At 41.1% G+C, this 25,705-nt stretch overlaps 2 protein-coding genes across 2 annotated transcripts in view; one reads left to right on the top strand and one right to left on the bottom strand.

The window, feature by feature from the left end:
• ppfia4 (PTPRF interacting protein alpha 4) overlaps nt 1–25,705 on the top strand; it is a 219,228-nt gene that overhangs the window by 79,327 nt on the left and 114,196 nt on the right. Inside the window, exon 5 of the mRNA XM_059950617.1 lies at nt 24,162–24,278. Within this exon, the coding sequence (XP_059806600.1) occupies nt 24,162–24,278 (117 nt within the window). The remainder of the gene's footprint in view (nt 1–24,161; nt 24,279–25,705) is intronic.
• LOC132381239 (general transcription factor II-I repeat domain-containing protein 2-like) lies at nt 21,756–23,168 on the bottom strand. The gene is made up of 2 exons (XM_059950618.1): nt 22,090–23,168; nt 21,756–22,004 (listed from the first exon to the last, which is right to left on the bottom strand). The coding sequence occupies exon 1, from the start codon at nt 22,694–22,696 to the stop codon at nt 22,094–22,096; it is 603 nt and encodes a 200-aa protein (XP_059806601.1). The 5' UTR covers nt 22,697–23,168; the 3' UTR covers nt 21,756–22,004; nt 22,090–22,093.

The following is a 25,705-nucleotide window of genomic DNA, read 5'->3' on the forward strand; positions in this document are numbered from 1 at the left end:
ATTATAGACTGCAGAGTGTCAAAAGGAGATTACAGTCTACAGAGTGACAAAACGAAATGACAGTCTGCAGAGTAACACTGGGAGATTACAGTCTGCAGAGTGACAAAAGGAGATTACAGTCTGCAGAGTAACAATGGGAGATTACAGTCTGCAGAGTGACAAAAGGAGATTACAGTCTGCAGAGTGACAAAAGGAGATTGTAGACTGCAGAGTGACAAAAGGAGATTACAGTCTGCAGAGTGACAAAAGGAGATTACAGTCTGCAGATTAACAATGGGAGATTACAGTCTGCAGAGTGACAAAAGGAGATTACAGTCCGCAGTGTAACATGGGATATTACAGTCTGCAGAGTGACAAAAGGAGATTACAATCTGCAGAGTGACAAAAGAAGATTACTGTCTGCAGAATAACATGGGAGATTATAGACTGCATGGTGACAAAATGGGATTACTGTCTGCAGAGTAACATGGGAGATTATAGACTGCAGAGTGACAAAAGGAGATTACAGTCTACAGAGTGACAAAACGAAATTACAGTCTGCAGAGTGACAAAAGGAGATTGTAGACTGTAGAGAGACAAAAGGAGATTATACACTGCAGAGTGACAAAAGGAGATTACAGTCTGCAGAGTGACAAAAGGAGATTACAGTCTGCAGAGTAACAATGGGAGATTACAGTCTGCAGAGTGACAAAAGGAGATTACAGTCTGCAGAATAACATGGGATATTATAGACTGCAGAGTGACAAATGGAGATTACAGTCTGCAGAGTGACAAAAGAAGATTACAGACTGCAGAGTGACAAAAGGAGATTACAGTCTGCAGAGTGACAAAAGAAGATTACAGACTGCAGAGTGACAAAAGGAGATTACAGTCTGCAGAGTGACAAATGGAGATTACAGTCTGCAGAGTAACAATGGGAGATTACAGTCTGCAGAGTGACAAAAGGAGATTGTAGACTGCAGAGTGACAAAAGGAGATTACAGTCTGCAGAGTGACAAAAGGAGATTACAGTCTGCAGATTAACAATGGGAGATTACAGTCTGCAGAGTGACAAAAGGAGATTACAGTCCGCAGTGTAACATGGGATATTACAGTCTGCAGAGTGACAAAAGGAGATTACAATCTGCAGAGTGACAAAAGGAGATTACTGTCTGCAGAATAACATGGGAGATTATAGACTGCATGGTGACAAAATGGGATTACTGTCTGCAGAGTAACATGGGAGATTATAGACTGCAGAGTGACAAAAGGAGATTACAGTCTACAGAGTGACAAAATGAAATTACAGTCTGCAGAGTGACAAAAGGAGATTGTAGACTGTAGAGAGACAAAAGGAGATTATACACTGCAGAGTGACAAAAGGAGATTACAGTCTGCAGAGTGACAAAAGGAGATTACAGTCTGCAGAGTAACAATGGGAGATTACAGTCTGCAGAGTAACACTGGGAGATTACAGTCTGCAGAGTGACAAAAGGAGATTACAGTCTGCAGAGTAACAATGGGAGATTACAGTCTGCAGAGTGACAAAAGGAGATTACAGTCTGCAGAGTGACAAAAGGAGATTGTAGACTGCAGAGTGACAAAAGGAGATTACAGTCTGCAGAGTGACAAAAGGAGATTACAGTCTGCAGATTAACAATGGGAGATTACAGTCTGCAGAGTGACAAAAGGAGATTACAGTCCGCAGTGTAACATGGGATATTACAGTCTGCAGAGTGACAAATGGAGATTACAATCTGCAGAGTGACAAAAGGAGATTACTGTCTGCAGAATAACATGGGAGATTATAGACTGCATGGTGACAAAATGGGATTACTGTCTGCAGAGTAACATGGGAGATTATAGACTGCAGAGTGACAAAAGGAGATTACAGTCTGCAGAGTGACAAAAGGAGATTGTAGACTGTAGAGAGACAAAAGGAGATTATACACTGCAGAGTGACAAAAAGGAGATTGTAGACTGCAGAGTGACAAAAGGAGATTACAGTCTGCAGAGTGACAAAAGGAGATTACAGTCTGCAGAGTAACAGAGATTACAGTCTGCAGAGTGACAAAAGGAGATTACAGTCTGCAGAATAACATGGGATATTATAGACTGCAGAGTGACAAATGGAGATTACAGTCTGCAGAGTGACAAAAGAAGATTACAGACTGCAGAGTGACAAAAGGAGATTACAGTCTGCAGAGTGACAAATGGAGATTACAGTCTGCAGAGTAACAATGGGAGATTACAGTCTGCAGAGTGACAAAAGGAGATTACAGACTGCAGAATAAGATTGGATATTATAGACTGCAGAGTGACAAAAGGAGATTTGAGTCTGCAGAATAACATGGGATATTATAGACTGCAGAGTGACAAAATGAGATTACAATCTGCAGAGTGACAAAAGGAGATTACAGTCTGCAGAGTAACAATGGGAGATTACAGTCTACAGAGAGATAAAACGAGATGGCAGTCTGCAGAATAACATGGGAGATTATAGACTGCAGAATGACAAAAGGAGATTACAGTCTACAGAGTGCCAAAACGAAATTACAGTCAGCAGAGTGACAAAAGGAGATTGTAGACTGTAGAGTGACCAAAGGGGATTATACACTGCAGAGTGACTAAAAGGAGATTGTAGACTGCAGAGTGAAAAAAGGAGATTACAGTCTGCAGAGTGACAACAGGAGTTAACAGTCTGCAGAGTAACAATGGCAGCTTACGGTCTGCAGTGTGACAAAAGGAGATTACAGTCTGCAGGGTGACAAAAGGAGATTACAGTCTGCAGAGTGACAAAAGGAGATTACAGTCTGCAGAGTAACAATGGGAGATTACAGTCTGCAGAGTGACAAAAGGAGATTACAGTCTGCAGAATAACATGGGATATTATAGACTGCAGAGAGACAAATGGAGATTACAGTCTGCAGAGTGACAAAAGAAGATTACAGACTGCAGAGTGACAAAAGGAGATTACAGTCTGCAGAGTGACAAATGGAGATTACAGTCTGCAGAGTAACAATGGGAGATTACAGTCTGCAGAGTGACAAAAGGAGATTGTAGACTGCAGAGTGACAAAAGGAGATTACAGTCTGCAGAGTGACAAAAGGAGATTACAGTCTGCAGATTAACAATGGGAGATTACAGTCTGCAGAGTGACAAAAGGAGATTACAGTCCGCAGTGTAACATGGGATATTACAGTCTGCAGAGTGACAAAAGGAGATTACAATCTGCAGAGTGACAAAAGGAGATTACTGTCTGCAGAATAACATGGGAGATTATAGACTGCATGGTGACAAAATGGGATTACTGTCTGCAGAGTAACATGGGAGATTATAGACTGCAGAGTGACAAAAGGAGATTACAGTCTACAGAGTGACAAAACGAAATTACAGTCTGCAGAATGACAAAAGGAGATTGTAGACTGTAGAGAGACAAAAGGAGATTATACACTGCAGAGTGACAAAAGGAGATTACAGTCTGCAGAGTGACAAAAGGAGATTACAGTCTGCAGAGTAACAATGGGAGATTACAGTCTGCAGAGTAACACTGGGAGATTACAGTCTGCAGAGTGACAAAAGGAGATTACAGTCTGCAGAGTAACAATGGGAGATTACAGTCTGCAGAGTGACAAAAGGAGATTACAGTCTGCAGAGTGACAAAAGGAGATTGTAGACTGCAGAGTGACAAAAGGAGATTACAGTCTGCAGAGTGACAAAAGGAGATTACAGTCTGCAGAGTGACAAAAGGAGATTGTAGACTGCAGAGTGACAAAAGGAGATTACAGTATGATGAGTGACAAAAGGAGATTACAGAGCAGAGTAACAATGGGAAATTACAAACTGCAGAATAACATGGGAGATTATAGACTGCAGAGTGACAAAAGGAGATTACAGTCTGCAGAATAACATGGGATATTATAGACTTCAGAGTGACAAAAGGAGATTACAGTCTGCAGAGTGACAAAAGAAGATTACAGACTGCACAGTGACAAAAGGAGATTACAGTCTGCAGAGTGACAAAAGGAGATTACAATCTGCAGAGTAACAATGGGAGAGTCTGCAGACTAACATGGGATATTTTAGACTGCAGAGTAACAAAAGGAGATTACAATCTGCAGAGTGACATAAGAAGATTACAGTCTACTGAGTGATAAAAGGAGATTGTAGACTGCAGAGTGACAAAAGGAGATTACAGTCTGCAGAGTGACAAAAGGAGATTGTAGACTGCAGAGTGACAAAAGGAAATTACAGTCTGCAGAATGACAAAAGGAGATAACAGTCTGCAGAATTACGTGGGAGATTATAGACTGCCGTGTGACAAAAGGAGATTACAGTCTGCAGAGTGACAAAAGGAGATTACATTCTGCAGAGTAACAATGGGAGATTACAGTCTGCAGAATAACATGGGATATTATAGACTGCAGAGTAACAAAAGGAGATTACAATCTGCAGAGTGACATAAGAAGATTACAGTCTACTGAGTGATAAAAGGAGATTGTAGACTGCAGAGTGACAAAAGGAGATTACAGTCTGCAGAGTGACAAAAGGAGATTGTAGACTGCAGAGTGACAAAAGGAAATTACAGTCTGCAGAATGACAAAAGGAGATAACAGTCTGCAGAATTACGTGGGAGATTATAGACTGCCGTGTGACAAAAGGAGATTACAGTCTGCAGAGTAACAATAGGAGATTACAGTCTGCAGAGTAACAATGGGAGATTACAGTCTGCAGAGTGACATAAGAAGATTACAGTCTGCAGAGTGACAAAAAGGAGATTGTAGACAGCAGAGTGACAAAAAGAGATTACAGTCCTGCAGAATAACATGGGAGATTTTAGACTGCAGGGTGACAAAATGGGATTACTGTCTGCAGAGTAACGTGGGAGATTATAGACTGCAGAGTGTCAAAAGGAGATTACAGTCTACAGAGTGACAAAACGAAATGACAGTCTGCAGAGTAACACTGGGAGATTACAGTCTGCAGAGTGACAAAAGGAGATTACAGTCTGCAGAGTAACAATGGGAGATTACAGTCTGCAGAGTGACAAAAGGAGATTACAGTCTGCAGAGTGACAAAAGGAGATTGTAGACTGCAGAGTGACAAAAGGAGATTACAGTCTGCAGAGTGACAAAAGGAGATTACAGTCTGCAGATTAACAATGGGAGATTACAGTCTGCAGAGTGACAAAAGGAGATTACAGTCCGCAGTGTAACATGGGATATTACAGTCTGCAGAGTGACAAAAGGAGATTACAATCTGCAGAGTGACAAAAGGAGATTACTGTCTGCAGAATAACATGGGAGATTATAGACTGCATGGTGACAAAATGGGATTACTGTCTGCAGAGTAACATGGGAGATTATAGACTGCAGAGTGACAAAAGGAGATTACAGTCTACAGAGTGACAAAACGAAATTACAGTCTGCAGAGTGACAAAAGGAGATTGTAGACTGTAGAGAGACAAAAGGAGATTATACACTGCAGAGTGACAAAAAGGAGATTGTAGACTGCAGAGTGACAAAAGGAGATTACAGTCTGCAGAGTGACAAAAGGAGATTACAGTCTGCAGAGTAACAATGGGAGATTACAGTCTGCAGAGTGACAAAAGGAGATTACAGTCTGCAGAATAACATGGGATATTATAGACTGCAGAGTGACAAATGGAGATTACAGTCTGCAGAGTGACAAAAGAAGATTACAGACTGCAGAGTGACAAAAGGAGATTACAGTCTGCAGAGTGACAAATGGAGATTACAGTCTGCAGAGTAACAATGGGAGATTACAGTCTGCAGAGTGACAAAAGGAGATTACAGACTGCAGAATAAGATTGGATATTATAGACTGCAGAGTGACAAAAGGAGATTTGAGTCTGCAGAATAACATGGGATATTATAGACTGCAGAGTGACAAAAGGAGATTACAGTCTACAGAGTGCCAAAACGAAATTACAGTCAGCAGAGTGACAAAAGGAGATTGTAGACTGTAGAGTGACCAAAGGGGATTATACACTGCAGAGTGACTAAAAGGAGATTGTAGACTGCAGAGTGAAAAAAGGAGATTACAGTCTGCAGAGTGACAACAGGAGTTAACAGTCTGCAGAGTAACAATGGCAGCTTACGGTCTGCAGTGTGACAAAAGGAGATTACAGTCTGCAGGGTGACAAAAGGAGATTACAGTATGCAGAGTAGCAATGGGAGATTACAGTCTGCAGAGTGACAAAAGGAGATTGCAGTCTGCAGAGTGACAAAAGGAGATTACAGTCTGCGGAATAACATGGGATATTATAGACTGCAGAGTGACAAAAGGAGATTACAGTCTGCAGAGTGACAATAGAAGATTACAGTCTGCAGAGTGATAGAAGGAGATTACAGTCTGCAGAGTGACAAAAGGAGATTACAGTCTGCAGAGTGACAAAAGGAGATTAAAGTCTGCAGAGTGACAAAAGGAGATTACAGTCTGCAGAGTGACAAAAGGAGATTACAGTCTGCAGAGTAACAATGGGAGATTACAGTCTGCAGAATAACATGGGATATTATAGAATGCAGAGTGACAAATGGAGATTACAGTCTGCAGAGTGACAAAAGAAGATTACAGACTGCAGAGTAACAATGGGAGATTACAGTCTGCAGAGTGACAAATGGAGATTACAGTCTGCAGAATAACATGGGATATTATAGACTGCAGAGTGACAAATGGAGATTACAGTCTGCAGAGTGACAAAAGAAGATTACAGACTGCAGAGTGACAAATGGAGATTACAGTCTGCAGAGTGACAAAAGAAGATTACAGACTGCAGAGTGACAAAAGGAGATTACAGTCTGCAGAATAACATGGGATATTATAGACTGCAGAGTGACAAAAGGACATTACAATCTGCAGAGTGACAAAAGGAAATTACAGTCTGCAGAGTAACATGGGAGATTATAGACTGCAGAGTGTCAAAAGGAGATTACAGTCTACAGAGTGACAAAACGAAATGACAGTCTGCAGAGTAACACTGGGAGATTACAGTCTGCAGAGTGACAAAAGGAGATTACAGTCTGCAGAGTAACAATGGGAGATTACAGTCTGCAGAGTGACAAAAGGAGATTACAGTCTGCAGAGTGACAAAAGGAGATTGTAGACTGCAGAGTGACAAAAGGAGATTACAGTCTGCAGAGTGACAAAAGGAGATTACAGTCTGCAGATTAACAATGGGAGATTACAGTCTGCAGAGTGACAAAAGGAGATTACAGTCCGCAGTGTAACATGGGATATTACAGTCTGCAGAGTGACAAATGGAGATTACAATCTGCAGAGTGACAAAAGGAGATTACTGTCTGCAGAATAACATGGGAGATTATAGACTGCATGGTGACAAAATGGGATTACTGTCTGCAGAGTAACATGGGAGATTATAGACTGCAGAGTGACAAAAGGAGATTACAGTCTACAGAGTGACAAAACGAAATTACAGTCTGCAGAGTGACAAAAGGAGATTGTAGACTGTAGAGAGACAAAAGGAGATTATACACTGCAGAGTGACAAAAAGGAGATTGTAGACTGCAGAGTGACAAAAGGAGATTACAGTCTGCAGAGTGACAAAAGGAGATTACAGTCTGCAGAGTAACAATGGGAGATTACAGTCTGCAGAGTGACAAAAGGAGATTACAGTCTGCAGAATAACATGGGATATTATAGACTGCAGAGTGACAAATGGAGATTACAGTCTGCAGAGTGACAAAAGGAGATTGTAGACTGTAGAGAGACAAAAGGAGATTATACACTGCAGAGTGACAAAAAGGAGATTGTAGACTGCAGAGTGACAAAAGGAGATTACAGTCTGCAGAGTGACAAAAGGAGATTACAGTCTGCAGAGTAACAATGGGAGATTACAGTCTGCAGAGTGACAAAAGGAGATTACAGTCTGCAGAATAACATGGGATATTATAGACTGCAGAGTGACAAATGGAGATTACAGTCTGCAGAGTGACAAAAGAAGATTACAGACTGCAGAGTGACAAAAGGAGATTACAGTCTGCAGAGTGACAAATGGAGATTACAGTCTGCAGAGTAACAATGGGAGATTACAGTCTGCAGAGTGACAAAAGGAGATTACAGACTGCAGAATAAGATTGGATATTATAGACTGCAGAGTGACAAAAGGAGATTTGAGTCTGCAGAATAACATGGGATATTATAGACTGCAGAGTGACAAAAGGAGATTACAGTCTACAGAGTGCCAAAACGAAATTACAGTCAGCAGAGTGACAAAAGGAGATTGTAGACTGTAGAGTGACCAAAGGGGATTATACACTGCAGAGTGACTAAAAGGAGATTGTATACTGCAGAGTGAAAAAAGGAGATTACAGTCTGCAGAGTGACAACAGGAGTTAACAGTCTGCAGAGTAACAATGGCAGCTTACGGTCTGCAGTGTGACAAAAGGAGATTACAGTCTGCAGGGTGACAAAAGGAGATTACAGTATGCAGAGTAGCAATGGGAGATTACAGTCTGCAGAGTGACAAAAGGAGATTGCAGTCTGCAGAGTGACAAAAGGAGATTACAGTCTGCGGAATAACATGGGATATTATAGACTGCAGAGTGACAAAAGGAGATTACAGTCTGCAGAGTGACAATAGAAGATTACAGTCTGCAGAGTGATAGAAGGAGATTACAGTCTGCAGAGTGACAAAAGGAGATTACAGTCTGCAGAGTGACAAAAGGAGATTAAAGTCTGCAGAGTGACAAAAGGAGATTACAGTCTGCAGAGTGACAAAAGGAGATTACAGTCTGCAGAGTAACAATGGGAGATTACAGTCTGCAGAATAACATGGGATATTATAGACTGCAGAGTGACAAATGGAGATTACAGTCTGCAGAGTGACAAAAGAAGATTACAGACTGCAGAGTAACAATGGGAGATTACAGTCTGCAGAGTGACAAATGGAGATTACAGTCTGCAGAATAACATGGGATATTATAGACTGCAGAGTGACAAATGGAGATTACAGTCTGCAGAGTGACAAAAGAAGATTACAGACTGCAGAGTGACAAATGGAGATTACAGTCTGCAGAGTGACAAAAGAAGATTACAGACTGCAGAGTGACAAAAGGAGATTACAGTCTGCAGAATAACATGGGATATTATAGACTGCAGAGTGACAAAAGGACATTACAATCTGCAGAGTGACAAAAGGAAATTACAGTCTGCAGAGTAACATGGGAGATTATAGACTGCAGAGTGTCAAAAGGAGATTACAGTCTACAGAGTGACAAAACGAAATGACAGTCTGCAGAGTAACACTGGGAGATTACAGTCTGCAGAGTGACAAAAGGAGATTACAGTCTGCAGAGTAACAATGGGAGATTACAGTCTGCAGAGTGACAAAAGGAGATTACAGTCTGCAGAGTGACAAAAGGAGATTGTAGACTGCAGAGTGACAAAAGGAGATTACAGTCTGCAGAGTGACAAAAGGAGATTACAGTCTGCAGATTAACAATGGGAGATTACAGTCTGCAGAGTGACAAAAGGAGATTACAGTCCGCAGTGTAACATGGGATATTACAGTCTGCAGAGTGACAAATGGAGATTACAATCTGCAGAGTGACAAAAGGAGATTACTGTCTGCAGAATAACATGGGAGATTATAGACTGCATGGTGACAAAATGGGATTACTGTCTGCAGAGTAACATGGGAGATTATAGACTGCAGAGTGACAAAAGGAGATTACAGTCTACAGAGTGACAAAACGAAATTACAGTCTGCAGAGTGACAAAAGGAGATTGTAGACTGTAGAGAGACAAAAGGAGATTATACACTGCAGAGTGACAAAAAGGAGATTGTAGACTGCAGAGTGACAAAAGGAGATTACAGTCTGCAGAGTGACAAAAGGAGATTACAGTCTGCAGAGTAACAATGGGAGATTACAGTCTGCAGAGTGACAAAAGGAGATTACAGTCTGCAGAATAACATGGGATATTATAGACTGCAGAGTGACAAATGGAGATTACAGTCTGCAGAGTGACAAAAGAAGATTACAGACTGCAGAGTGACAAAAGGAGATTACAGTCTGCAGAGTGACAAATGGAGATTACAGTCTGCAGAGTAACAATGGGAGATTACAGTCTGCAGAGTGACAAAAGGAGATTACAGACTGCAGAATAAGATTGGATATTATAGACTGCAGAGTGACAAAAGGAGATTTGAGTCTGCAGAATAACATGGGATATTATAGACTGCAGAGTGACAAAATGAGATTACAATCTGCAGAGTGACAAAAGGAGATTACAGTCTGCAGAGTAACAATGGGAGATTACAGTCTACAGAGAGATAAAACGAGATGGCAGTCTGCAGAATAACATGGGAGATTATAGACTGCAGAGTGACAAAAGGAGATTACAGTCTACAGAGTGCCAAAACGAAATTACAGTCAGCAGAGTGACAAAAGGAGATTGTAGACTGTAGAGTGACCAAAGGGGATTATACACTGCAGAGTGACTAAAAGGAGATTGTAGACTGCAGAGTGAAAAAAGGAGATTACAGTCTGCAGAGTGACAACAGGAGTTAACAGTCTGCAGAGTAACAATGGCAGCTTACGGTCTGCAGTGTGACAAAAGGAGATTACAGTCTGCAGGGTGACAAAAGGAGATTACAGTATGCAGAGTAGCAATGGGAGATTACAGTCTGCAGAGTGACAAAAGGAGATTGCAGTCTGCAGAGTGACAAAAGGAGATTACAGTCTGCGGAATAACATGGGATATTATAGACTGCAGAGTGACAAAAGGAGATTACAGTCTGCAGAGTGACAATAGAAGATTACAGTCTGCAGAGTGATAGAAGGAGATTACAGTCTGCAGAGTGACAAAAGGAGATTACAGTCTGCAGAGTGACAAAAGGAGATTAAAGTCTGCAGAGTGACAAAAGGAGATTACAGTCTGCAGAGTGACAAAAGGAGATTACAGTCTGCAGAGTAACAATGGGAGATTACAGTCTGCTGAATAACATGGGATATTATAGACTGCAGAGTGACAAATGGAGATTACAGTCTGCAGAGTGACAAAAGAAGATTACAGACTGCAGAGTAACAATGGGAGATTACAGTCTGCAGAGTGACAAATGGAGATTACAGTCTGCAGAATAACATGGGATATTATAGACTGCAGAGTGACAAATGGAGATTACAGTCTGCAGAGTGACAAAAGAAGATTACAGACTGCAGAGTGACAAATGGAGATTACAGTCTGCAGAGTGACAAAAGAAGATTACAGACTGCAGAGTGACAAAAGGAGATTACAGTCTGCAGAATAACATGGGATATTATAGACTGCAGAGTGACAAAAGGACATTACAATCTGCAGAGTGACAAAAGGAGATTACAGTCTGCAGAGTAACATGGGAGATTATAGACTGCAGAGTGACAAAAGGAGATTACAGTCTGCAGAGTGACAAAAGTAGATTGTAGACTGCAGAGTGACAAAAGGAGATTAAAATCTGCTGGGTGACAAAAGGAGACTACAGTCTGCAGAGTAACAATGGGAGATTACAGTCTGCAGAGTGACATAAGCAGATTACAGTCTGCAGATTGACAAACGGAGATTGCAGTCTGCAGAGTGACCAAAGTAGATTACAGTCTGCAGAGTAACATGGGAGATTATAGACAGCAGAGTGACAAATGGAGATTGTAGACTGCAGAGTAACAATAGTTGATTACAGTCTGCAGAGTAACAAAAGGAGATTACAGTCTGCAGAGTAACATGGGAGATTGTAGACTGCAGATTAATAATGGAAGATTACCGTCTGCAGAGTGACAAAAGGAGATTACAGTCTTCAGAGTAACAAAAGGTGATTACGGTCTGCAGTGACAAAAGGAGATTACAGTCTGCAGAGTGACCAATGGAGATTACAGTCTGCAGAGTGACAAAGGTGATTACAGTCTGCAGAGTGACAAATGGAGATTACAGTCTGCAGAGTGACCAATGGAGATTACAGTCTGCAGAGTGACAAAGGAGATTACAGTCTGCAGAGTGACAAAAGGAGATTACAGTCTGCAGAGTGACCAATGGAGATTACAGTCTGCAGAGTGACAAAGGAGATTACAGTCTGCAGAGTGACAAAATGAGATTACAGACTGCAGAGTGACAAAAGGAGATTTCATTCTGCAGAGTAACAAAAGGAGATTACAGTCTGCAGAGTGACAAAAGGAGATTACAGTCTTCAGAATAACATGGGACATTATATACTGCAGAGTGACAAAAGGAGATTACAATCTGCAGAGTGACAAAAGGAGATTACAGTCTGCAGAGTGACAAAAGGAGATTACAGTCCGCAGTATAACATGGGATATTACAGTCTGCAGAGTGACAAAAGGAGATTACAGTCTGCAGAGTGACCAATGGAGATTACAGTCTGCAGAGTGACAAAGGAGATTACAGTCTGCAGAGTGACAAAGGAGATTACAGTCTGCAGAGTGACAAATGGAGATTACAGTCTGCAGTGTGACAAAGGAGATTACAGTCTGCAGAGTAACATGGGAGATTATAGACTGCAGAGTGACAAAAGGAGATTACAGTCTGCAGAATAACATGGGATATTATAGACTTCAGAGTGACAAAAGGAGATTACAGTCTGCAGAGTGACAAAAGAAGATTACAGACTGCACAGTGACAAAAGGAGATTACAGTCTGCAGAGTGACAAAAGGAGATTACAATCTGCAGAGTAACAATGGGAGAGTCTGCAGACTAACATGGGATATTTTAGACTGCAGAGTAACAAAAGGAGATTACAATCTGCAGAGTGACATAAGAAGATTACAGTCTACTGAGTGATAAAAGGAGATTGTAGACTGCAGAGTGACAAAAGGAGATTACAGTCTGCAGAGTGACAAAAGGAGATTGTAGACTGCAGAGTGACAAAAGGAAATTACAGTCTGCAGAATGACAAAAGGAGATAACAGTCTGCAGAATTACGTGGGAGATTATAGACTGCCGTGTGACAAAAGGAGATTACAGTCTGCAGAGTGACAAAAGGAGATTACATTCTGCAGAGTAACAATGGGAGATTACAGTCTGCAGAATAACATGGGATATTATAGACTGCAGAGTAACAAAAGGAGATTACAATCTGCAGAGTGACATAAGAAGATTACAGTCTACTGAGTGATAAAAGGAGATTGTAGACTGCAGAGTGACAAAAGGAGATTACAGTCTGCAGAGTGACAAAAGGAAATTACAGTCTGCAGAATGACAAAAGGAGATAACAGTCTGCAGAATTACGTGGGAGATTATAGACTGCCGTGTGACAAAAGGAGATTACAGTCTGCAGAGTAACAATAGGAGATTACAGTCTGCAGAGTAACAATGGGAGATTACAGTCTGCAGAGTGACATAAGAAGATTACAGTCTGCAGAGTGACAAAAAGGAGATTGTAGACAGCAGAGTGACAAAAAGAGATTACAGTCCTGCAGAGCAACAATGGGAGATTACAGTCTGCAGAGTGACAAAAGGAGATTACAGACTGCAGAGTGACAAATGGAGATTACAGTCTGCAGAGTGACAGAAGGAGATTACAGTCTGCAGAGTGACAAAAGGAGATTACAGTCTGTAGTGTACCAATAGGAGATTACAGCCTGCAGAGTGACAAAAGGAGTTTACAGTCTGCAGTATAACATGGGATATTATTGACTGCAGAGTGACAAAAGGAGATTACAGTCTGCAGAGTGACAAAAGAAGATTACAGTCTGCAGAGTGATAAAAGGAGGTTACAGTCTGCAGAGTAACAATCGGAGATTACAGTCTGCAGAATGACAAAAGGAGATTACAGTCTGCAGAGTGACAAAAGGAGATTGTAGACTGCAGAGTGACAAAAGGAGATTACAATCTGCTGGGTGACAAAAGGAGACTACAGTCTGCAGAGTAACCATGGGAGATTACAGTCTGCAGAGTGACAAAAGGAGATTGTAGACTGCAGAGTGACAAAAGGAGATTACAGTCTGCAGAGTAACAATGGGAGATTACACTCTGCAGAGTGACAAAAGGAGATTACAGTTTGCAGAATAACATGGGAGATTGTAGACTGCAGAGTGACAAAAGGAGATTGTAGACTGCAGAGTGACAAATGGAAATTACAGTCTGCAGAATGACAAAAGGAGATTACAGGTTGTAGAATAACATGGGAGATTATAGACTGCAGAGTAACAATGTGAGATTATAGACTGCAGTGACAAAAGGAGATTACAATCTGCAGAATTACATGGGAGATTATAGACTGCCGTGTGACAAAAGGAGATTACTGTCTGCTGTGTGATAAAAGTAGATTACAGTCTGCAGAGTAACAATGGGAGATTACATTCTGCAGAGTGACATAAGAAGATTACAGTCTGCAGATTGACTAATGGAGATTGCAGTCTGCATAGTGACCAAAGGCGATTACAGTCTGCAGAGTAACATGGGAGATTATAGACAGCAGAGTGACAAATGGGGATTGTATACTGCAGAGTTACAATAGGAGATTACAGTCTGCAGAGTGACAAAAGGAGATTACAGTCTGCAGAGTAACAATGGGAGATTACAGTCTGCAGAGTGACAAATGGAGATTACAGTCTGCAGAATAACATGGGATATTATAGACTGCAGAGTGACAAATGGAGATTACAGACTGCAGAGTGACAAAAGGAGATTACAGTCTGCAGAGTGACAAATGGAGATTACAGTCTGCAGAGTAACAATGGGAGATTACAGTCTGCAGAGTGACAAAAGGAGATTACAGACTGCAGAATAGCATTGGATATTATAGACTGCAGAGTGACAAAAGGAGATTAGAGTCTGCAGAATAACATGGGATATTATAGACTGCAGAGTGACAAAATGAGATTACAATCTGCAGAGTGACAAAAGGAGATTACAGTCTACAGAGTGATAAAAAGAGATTACAGTCTGCAGAGTAACAATGGGAGATTACAGTCTACAGAGAGATAAAACGAGATTACAGTCTGCAGAATAACATGGGAGATTATAGACTGCAGAGTGACAAAAGTAGATTACAGTCTACAGAGTGCCAAAACGAAATTACAGTCAGCAGAGTGACAAACGGAGATTGTAGACTGTAGAGTGACCCAAGGGGATTATACACTGCAGAGTGACTAAAAGGAGATTGTAGACTGCAGAGTGATAAAAGGAGATTACAGTCTGCAGAGTGACAAAAGGAGTTAACAGTCTGCAGAGTAACAATGGCTGCTTACGGTCTGCAATGTGACAAAAGGAGATTACAGTCTGCAGGGTGACAAAAGGAGATTACAGTATGCAGAGTAGCAATGGGAGATTACAGTCTGCAGAGTGACAAAAGGAGATTGCAGTCTGCAGAGTGACAAAAGGAGATTACAGTCTGCAGAATAACATGGGATATTATAGACAGCAGAGTGACAAAAGGAGATTACAGTCTGCAGAGTGACAAAAGAAGATTACAGTCTGCAGAGTGATGGAAGGAGATTACAGTCTGCAGAGTGACAAAAGGAGATTACAGTCTGCAGAGTGACAAAAGGAGATTAACGTCTGCAGAGTGACAAAAGGAGATTACAGTCTGCAGAGTGACAAAAGGAGGTTACAGTCTGCAGAGTAACAATGGGAGATTACAGTCTGCAGAATAACATGGGATATTATAGACTGCAGAGTGACAAAAGGAGATTAGAGTCTGCAGAATAACATGGGATATTATAGACTGCAGAGTGACAAAATGAGATTACAATCTGCAGAGTGACAAAAGGAGATTACAGTCTACAGAGTGATAAAAAGAGATTACAGTCTGCAGAGTAACAATGGGAGATTACAGTCTACAGAGAGATAAAACGAGATTACAGTCTGCAGAATAACATGGGAGATTATAGACTGCAGAGTGACAAAAGTAGATTACAGTCTACAGAGTACCAAAACGAAATTACAGTCAGCAGAGTGACAAACGGAGATTGTAGACTGTAGAGTGACCAAAGGGGATTATACACTGCAGAGTGACTAAAAGGAGATTGTAGACTGCAGAGTGATAAAAGGAGATTACAGTCTGCAGAGTGACAAAAGGAGATTACAGTATGCAGAGTAGCAATGGGAGATTACAGTCTGCAGAGTGACAAAAGGAGATTGCAGTCTGCAGAGTGACAAAAGGAGATTACAGTCTGCAGAATAACATGGGATATTATAGACTGCAGAGTGACAAAAGGAGATTACAGTCTGCAGAGTAACAGTGGCTGCTTACGGTCTGCAATGTGACAAAAGGAGATTACAGTCTGCAGGGTGACAAAAGGAGATTACAGTATGCAGAGTAGCAATGGGAGATTACAGTCTGCAGAGTGACAAAAGGAGATTGCAGTCTGCAGAGTGGCAAAAGGAGATTACAGTCTGCAGAATAACATGGGATATTATAGACTGCAGAGTGACAAAAGGAGATTACAGTCTGCAGAGTGACAAAAGAAGATTACAGTCTGCAGAGTGATAGAAGGAGATTACAGTCTGCAGAGTGACAAAAGGAGATTACAGTCTGCAGAGTGACAAAAGGAGATTAACGTCTGCAGAGTGACAAAAGGAGATTACAGTCTGCAGAGTGACAAAAGGAGGTTACAGTCTGCAGAGTAACAATGGGAGATTACAGTCTGCAGAATAACATGGGATATTATAGACTGCAGAGTGACAAATGGAGATTACAGTTTGCAGAGTGACAAAAGAAGATTACAGACTGCAGAGTGACAAAAGGAGATTACAGTCTGCAGAGTGACAAATGGAGATTACAGTCTGCAGAGTAACAATGGGAGATTACAGTCTGCAGAGTGACAAAAGGAGATTACAGACTGCAGAATAGCATTGGATATTATAGACTGCAGAGTGACAAAAGGAGATTAGAGTCTGCAGAATAACATGGGATATTATAGACTGCAGAGTGACAAAATGAGATTACAATCTGCAGAGTGACAAAAGGAGATTACAGTCTACAGAGTGATAAAAAGAGATTACAGTCTGCAGAGTAATAATATGAGATTACAGTCTACCGAGAGATAAAACGAGATTACAGTCTGCAGAATAACATGGGAGATTATATACTGCAGAGTGACAAAAGTAGATTACAGTCTACAGAGTGCCAAAACGAAATTACAGTCAGCAGAGTGACAAAAGGAGATTGTAGACTGTAGAGTGACCAAAGGGGATTATACACTGCAGAGTGACTAAAAGGAGATTGTAGACTGCAGAGTGAAAAAAGGAGTTAACAGTCTGCAGAGTAACAATGGCTGCTTACGGTCTGCAATGTGACAAAAGGAGATTACAGTCTGCAGGGTGACAAAAGGAGATTACAGTATGCAGAGTAGCAATGGGAGATTACAGTCTGCAGAGTGACAAAAGGAGATTGCAGTCTGCAGAGTGACAAAAGGAGATTACAGTCTGCAGAATAACATGGGATATTATAGACTGCAGAGTGACAAAAGGAGATTACAGTCTGCAGAGTGACAAAAGAAGATTACAGTCTGCAGAGTGACAAAAGGAGATTGTAGACTGCAGAGTGACAAAAGGAGATTACAATCTGCTGGGTGACAAAAGGAGACTACAGTCTGCAGAGTAACAATGGGAGATTACAGTCTGCAGAGTGACATAAGCAGATTACAGTCTGCAGATTGACAAACGGAGATTGCAGTCTGCAGAGTGACCAAAGTAGATTACAGTCTGCAGAGTAACATGGGAGATTATAGACAGCAGAGTGACAAATGGAGATTGTAGACTGCAGAGTAACAATAGTCGATTACAGTCTGCAGAGTAACAAAAGGAGATTACAGTCTGCAGAGTAACATGGGAGATTACAGTCTGCAGAGTGACAAAAGGAGATTTCAGTCTGCAGAGTAACAATGGGAGATTACAGTCTGCAGAGTGACAAAAGTAGATTTCAGTCTGCAGAGTAACAAAAGGAGATTACAGTCTGCAGAGTGACAAATGGAGATTACAGTCTGCAGAGTGACAAAAGGAGGTTACAGTCTGCAGAGTAACAATAGGCAACTACAGTCTGCAGAGTAACAAAAGGAGATTACAGTCTGCAGAGTGACAAAAGGAGATTACAGTCTGCAGAGTGACCAATGGAGATTACAGTCTGCAGAGTGACAAAAGGAGGTTACAGTCTGCAGAGTAACAATAGGCGACTACAGTCTGCAGAGTAACAAAAGGAGATTACAGTCTGCAGAGTGACAAAAGGAGATTACAGTCTGCAGAGTGACCAATGGAGATTACAGTCTGCAGAGTGACAAAGGAGATTACAGCCTGCAGAGTGACAAATGGAGATTACAGTCTGCAGAGTGACAAAGGAGATTACAGTCTGCAGAGTAACAATGGGAGATTACAGTCTGCAGAGTGACAAAAGGAGATTTCAGTCTGCAGAGTAACAAAAGGAGATTACAGTCTGCAGAGTGACAAATGGAGATTACAGTCTGCAGAGTGACAAAAGGAGGTTACAGTCTGCAGAGTAACAATGGGAGATTACAGTCTGCAGAGTGACAAAAGGAGATTGCAGTCTATAGTGTGACCAAAGGAGATTACAGTCTGCAGAGTAACATGGGAAATTATAGACGGCAGAGTGACAAATGGAGATTGTAGACTGCAGAGTAACAATAGGCGACTACAGTCTGCAGAGTAACAAAAGGAGATTACAGTCTGCAGAGTGACAAAAGGGGATTACAGTCTGCAGAGTAACATGGGAGACTGCAGAGTAACAATGGAAGATTACGGTCTGCAGAGCGACAAAAGGAGATTACCGTCTTCAGAGTAACATGGGAGGTTATAGACTGCAGAGTAACAATGGGAGACTACAGTCTGCTGAGTAACAGTGGGAGATTACAGTCTGCAGAGTAACAGTGGGAGATTACAGTCTGCAGAGTAACAATGGGAGATTACAGTCTGCAGAGTAACAATGGGAGATTACAGACTGCAGAGTGACAAAAGGAGATTGTGGACTGTAGTGTGACAACAGTGAATATGTAGTCTGCAGAGTATGCCCAGTGCTGAGAGGAGTGAAACTGGCCTTGCAGGCTAATGGCTGTAGGGCATTAACTGCTTCTGTACCTATTGGCAGGAAAGCCAAGTCTTCTGCCCCTTGATCCTGATGGTAAAAGCAAAAAGTAAATGACGCAAGCAAATGGGATGTGCCCAGGCGCTGGATAATGGCTGGCACAGAGAAGAGCAGCAGTTTTTTCCCACTCTGTTCTAACCTGGCCTGGCAGTTTAATGGGTGAAGTGTGATGCAGCTGAGCATGGATACACATTCTACTCTCTGGTCTCAATGTAATGTCTGCCCCTAGTGATGGCTGCCCCAGCGATAGCTATAGGTTCACTAGGTATATTTAATGTGTACAGTATACATTCTGAAATCCCTCCTCAAAAACCTCGGAGTGCCCCAAAGAATAAAGAATAGTTAAATGTTAGAACCCCAAACCCCTCCCTCAGCTCCCCACTTCCACACACAAGCAGTAGCAGGGCATTAACCCCACCCCAACCAGCAACAAAGCATCAGCACCCTCCATCAACACTCAAGCATACAGCAAAGCATCAGTAAAGACACAGAATTGCAGTATCCCAAAAACTACTCAGTCACCCGTTAATTCAACATACCACAGACTCTCTCTCTCTCTCTCCCTCCCTCCCTCCCTACCCCCTCTGTCCCCCTCCCTCTACCTCTCCCCCTCCCAAAAAGGGAAAAGTGGGTCAAATTTTGTATCCTTCAGGAGATCCTGAAACTTAGGGTATTAATCCTCACTTGATGTTGTGCAGCACTGTATTACCTTTCTGTTTCTCCGTTGGTAGATGTGTCTTGAAGGCTGCTAGCTGCATAGCTGAAAGAGGAACTTGTTCTCTTAAGTGATGATGTTGATGCCACACCAGAACTCCGATTGTGTTTACTTTTTCTTCTCATGCATTATCTGATACTCATATTTGCAGTATTTCTAGATATTACTGCGCTGAATGAAAGTGTCTCCTCTTTTATACCCGTCCTGATTCCCTGAACCATTTTCCAGGCACTTGGCCACAATTGCTTGCTCGTGCTAAAGCACGGAGCAGCACTTTTTATATTTATGTTAAAATTAATTTATGACAAAATTGTGTTGATTAGCAATTCCTCCTAAGATTTCATCATATTTATTACCTATTTGATTCAATGTGATTTGCAGTTCCAATAGACCATGGCATCTCTAAATCTAAGCAGAATATTAAAATGATGCAAATAGTGTTTTGGTAATCAAATATGTGAAAAAAACTTGGATTTTAGTATAACACTGTAAAATTTAAATAGGATTCTCTCACAAAAAGTAGTGTCTTTCTGGAAATTATGGTTTCTCAGATGTATTTGGCATGGAAGTGTAACCCCCTGGGTCGCCTCAGGCTCGCTCAGCTCGTTCTCGTCTAGGGGGAGCAGCCTTCGGCCCCGCCAAACTGGGTAATCAGCTGGTGTGGATGCTGTGTCATGTCCCCGCCTCGCCCAAAAACAGACAGTACACAATATGCGATTAAATGAGTACAATTTATAAAGGTTACTATAGCTAAGTGATTAATAATGATACAGTATATATGAAGAAAAAAATAAAGAAAAGGCGCCAAACTTATCAAAGTCCAAACCACTTCGTGCACAACAGTTGGAGCTCAGTTACTGAAGTCTTCTGGCCACCATTGGATCCCCTTCGAACTCCTCGACTCGCAGCTCAGGAACACCCGAAGAGGTCAACCAAGCATATCTATCGTCGTCTCCTCTCCTTGGGGTACCTCCTGGCCTTGGACCCCCCCCCCCGGGTCCATTCTTCGCCCAGTTTACAGCATCGCGTCCTCTCTCTCTCACCCCCTCGCGCTGACCTCCCCAAAAGCCTGCCAACAATAGCTTACAGACTCAGAAGAAAGAAGAACATTAATCCCAATTGGTTTACAAAGGAATACAATTCTCGTTATCAGTAAATTTTAACCCAAACAAGCTTCCAGCACTCTCTCGCAACAAAGAAGCATTCCTGCTTTTAACAAAACTAAGAAGCCATTTTGATTACATACACGGTAACAAAGAAAAAAAAGAAGAAACCTCCTTTACGGAAGGAGGAGGTCACCTCATCCAGTAAATCTGTGCTAGCTCTTCCCCCATAGCTCTGCCGACGTGTCCTTTTCCAATCGATGTCTCAGTCTAAATGTGGATTCTGCATTAACACCACGAGACCATCGGAAGGTCTCTATAGTAAACACTGGTTTACTTGTAAACTTTGCATCTAAGGAAGCCAGTCGTTAGATGTTCTTTCTGAATATGGTAATTTCATCAGGAAATTGAGTGTGAATACTGCATGAGGCTGCTGCACCATTGGAATACGTGGGAATGATCATTCAGTGTGCAGATCCTGCAACATTTGGAAGAGGCATCAGTTATAATCCATGGATGCCACCATGAGGCTTAATGCAACAGATTCACTGTAAAGTTCAGTGCCAGTATTCATTTTCAAACTTTTTCTGTAAAGAAGCATCATTTATTGTATTTGGCTCCAGATTTTATTTAGTTCTATTGTATTTATCCTGCTTGCCACTCTGTATGTGATGTCCATAACATTGCTGTAAAATGTGAGTTTTTATCCTGCCGTAGCTCCGAGTCACTCCAGAGATTTGAGATTAATGTCTAAGGCAGGGGTCAGCAACCTTTACCACTGAAAGAGCCACTTGGACCCGTTTCCCACAGAAAAGAAAACACTGGGAGCCGCAAAACCCGTTTGACATTTAAAATGAAATAACACTGCATACAACGTTTTTTTTGCCTTTATGCTATGTATAAACAAACTATAATGTGTTGCATTTATGAAATTGATGAACTCCTGCAGAGAAAACGAAATTACATTTCTGCATGCAACAAAAACATTTTGAACTCCGAAAAAAAGACGTTGGGTTGAAAGTTACTTTTAAGTAAAATATTCAATGTCTATTTGAGTCCTTCTTGTATTTATGAAAAACGCCGAACTTAAATTTTCCGCCAGCAGCAAACCAAAAATAACGTCAGCCAGCTGTCATCCTGAAAAATGAAAGGACTATTTCACTGAACAATGAAAAAATATGAATATGAGTAAAATAATAGGCAATTAAAATATTTATCATACTTGGTTAATGGGATTTCTGCTCCTGGACCTCAGCGCACAGCGTCTGCACATCAGGGCTGTATGATGTCACCTTCATCTTTACACAGGATCGCAAGCTGTCATCTGTGAGGTTTTCAATATCACTCCATTTGTGTTTCTGAGCAAGAACGGCCTTCTGACGGGCAACATCTTCAAGGTCTGCTGTCAAGCGTCTAAACTTGGACACCCATATGTCTTTGTCGGCTATGTCGGCCAGTTCCATCTCAAGATCAGGTTGACTCACACCTGCCAATGCAGTCGTATTCAGTAGGGAAGGATCGATGCTTAAGGGAGTGACCGGGAAGGATAATGTGTTTTTTTCCTCTCTGAACTCACAGAAGCGTTTCCCAAACGATGTTTGCATTGCGATGATTGCAGAATGTAAATACTCCGAAATTATCATGTCGTGACCTTGTTTGAACTCTCTCAAATTGGGGAAGTGAGACAAAGTGCCTTTCTGTAAATCTCTGGCAAGCACTGTCAACTTGCGCTCGAATGCCAAAACATCCTCCAACATGTGCAGGGCTGTACGTCCTTTCCCCTGAAGAGCTGTGTTCAGCGTGTTCAGGTGCGCTGTCATGTCTACCATGAAGTGTAGCTTTTCCAGCCACTCTGGCTGTTCCAGCTCAGGAAAGGTGAGCCCTTTGCTGCCCAGGAAAGTTTTCACTTCTTCCAGACACGCGACAAAGCGTTTCAGCACCTTCCGTCTGGACAGCCAGCGATAAAAACACGTTGTAGCGGTGTCAGTAAACTGCAGTCAAAGATAGCTTTATTCGAACTAAACAGCCTTGCTTTTCAGCTTCCCTCAACCCAGCCCCCATGGACGCAGATGCTGCAAAAGACGCGTACTCACAAACCCCCGTAGGCTATCTCCCTTAGCCGGAATGCTGGCTAATTGTGAGCCGTTTTATGATGTGGCAGGAAATGTGTCGCTACACTTAGGTTGTACAAGATCACCATAATTACATTTCAAAAGCTAACAAACTAACATAAAATACATTTTAATTAAATACTGACCAATTATTTCCCAAAGCCACAGGGAGCCGCAGCACAGAGGTGAAAGAGCCACAAATGGCTCGGGAGCCGCAGGTTGCCGACCCCCGGTCTAAGGAGACAGTGCCGTGCAGGACCGAAGCAAAGCTGCACCGTCAGCACCGAGCCTCCAGGTGTAGCATTGAACCAGGGCTACTTAGCCTTGTTGGTGGCATGACCCGTTCTCACAGCACTATTTTGATGATGAGCTGGGAATTCTCTCTGTTGTCCTGGCATTATTTATGTCTTAATCAGCCAGTTTTCAAAAACCACCTTTTCTTAATTACACTTAAACAATGGTTCATTAGCTGATTTGAGATAACATGAGGTCATAACATAAGTGGAAGTTCTTCTCATCTCTAGTAAGAAAGCATTCTATGTTCTGAATTTATACAACAAGTTATCCTATGGGTTGAAATGTCACCTGTCAGCTTAATGGCTGGTGCTGGGTGTGCATATGATGGGAACAACCCTTGCAGGGATCATTGTAGCAGGCCTTAAGGGCACCTTTGCCAATAGAATGTTGATTGATTGGATCACCAGAAAGGCAAAGGACAAAAACTTTCATATTCTGCTTACCTTTCCTTCATCACAGCATTGTCTTTGTAACTTGAAGTGGTAATCAGAAGATAGATGAACTGCGAAGTTATGAGATGGAAACAGCACAAAAGTGCAATGTTTTGACCTATCAACAGCCACTGTTGGTCTCTTTCATTCCCCTGGGTCAGGCAGATAACTTGAAACCTACTTTAACATATCACTAATCTTGCAAATAATGATGAGTATGCTTCCTCTCTTGGTATCTTTACATTCTCTTTGTCCAGGAGATCAATGTGATCTGATAATGCTGTGTGCAACATTTTTACTAAATAACGTTTACAGCCCTTTTACTAAAACTGAGTTGATGGATTCTCACATTGTGGTTTTATGCCTGAAAATGGCACGATATGAGACTTGCATTGAGCATTTACTGTTAATTGTCTTTTGTTGCGAGGCTGCTATTGTATTTTACTTTTTTACAGATGACTGTACTGAGACAACAGACTGCACACACCCACAGGAAAACAGCTGCCGGTGAGGGTCCAGAAGATTTGCACATCTCAGAGAGCACAGAAGCTGCTCTGAAGACAACGTGGAAGGTAGCTCATTTTAGCAGTAATGACTTGGGCACAATCTATGATTGCATGTTTGAGCAAGTATACACAATGTGCATGTTTGCTTCCATTTCTCCAAGTGGTTGTAAAACTATGCAAAGTATCACTAATAGTTCATCATAGGCATGTTCACATGAATTTGTAATTAACTTGCCATGCAAAGACTCATTTAAAACCAAATCCTAAGGGAAACAAATTTAAAAATATAGTTGTTTCATTATCATAAAAGTTAATTATCGATGTTAAAATGTCCCATTTTTGGTTCTGTGAGAGCTATCACGTTGTTTATAGGGATAACTCAGCATAAATCTGTTTCAATTACTTTGTTTGCAGTAATCAATTCAGCCATTAATGGCATGGTAATTTATAGAATATAACATTTTAGGATTTAAATAAAATATGATTTTAGAATAGGATTTGTAACATACCAATAAATATCATATTCATTTTTCTTTCATTGGTGAAAATATTGAGATTATGGCAGAAAAAACATGAATATCACTTTCCAAATAATTCCCAATTCATAACTGACTTCCTTTATTTGTTGTGCTGTTCATAACATAGAGTTTAAAGAAGCAGGTCAAATTACCTTGTCCTTTCCTCCTAATTAGAAATTCTTCAAAAATTCCCTTATTGATGGGATTTGAAATAGTGCTCAATGCAAAGGTAGAATATGAGGGAATTCATGTTAATTCCTTTTGCAGCAATGTGTGTATTCCTCCCTGCCCTTCAATACTAGAGGCTCTTGGACATTTGCGTGGTTGTTCATTAGCAAAATAAATCGTAGGTCAAATAACACCAGAAAAAAAGCAGATGGCTCATTAAAATTGTTGTATGTGTTCATGGAGCTATTTTTAAATGGTACATAATGCTATAATGTACCAAACCAGCCACAATAGACTAGAACTGAACCATATGTCTCCTTAGACAGTGTAGGCGGGAAATGAAGTTTAACCTGTCAGTTACATCTTATTATGACAAGAAAAATGGACTGGTGCAGTTTATATCTTAATTTCCCAAGACAGCACTAACAGTTTCAATATTAGAAAACTGCTATTTTATAAGAAGCATGGAGCTCTTATTATGTAATAGGTCAGGAAGACAAAAAAAAGTTCTGTATATGATGCTTGAATAAACAACTTTGAAATCTGAACAAAATATTTTGAAATGTTCAGGTTATTGGATGCAGTGAGGAGAAAGAAAAGCAGGATAGGTACAAATAAATTTTCACTTCATTTATTAAATTAAGTTTTGCTTATAAATATGTGGTATAGTTAATCATTTTCTCTTGTAATTCTTTATAACTATTTTTACAATCTTGTGTTCTTACTCTTTAGTGTTGCAAAGCTAAAGTCAAAAGACTTTGTTGTTAACAAATGTCAGAACTTATAAGGATGGTCTTCACTCGATCA

Source organism: Hypanus sabinus, chromosome 25 (genome assembly GCF_030144855.1).
Source record: "Hypanus sabinus isolate sHypSab1 chromosome 25, sHypSab1.hap1, whole genome shotgun sequence".
Lineage (NCBI taxonomy): Eukaryota > Metazoa > Chordata > Chondrichthyes > Myliobatiformes > Dasyatidae > Hypanus > Hypanus sabinus.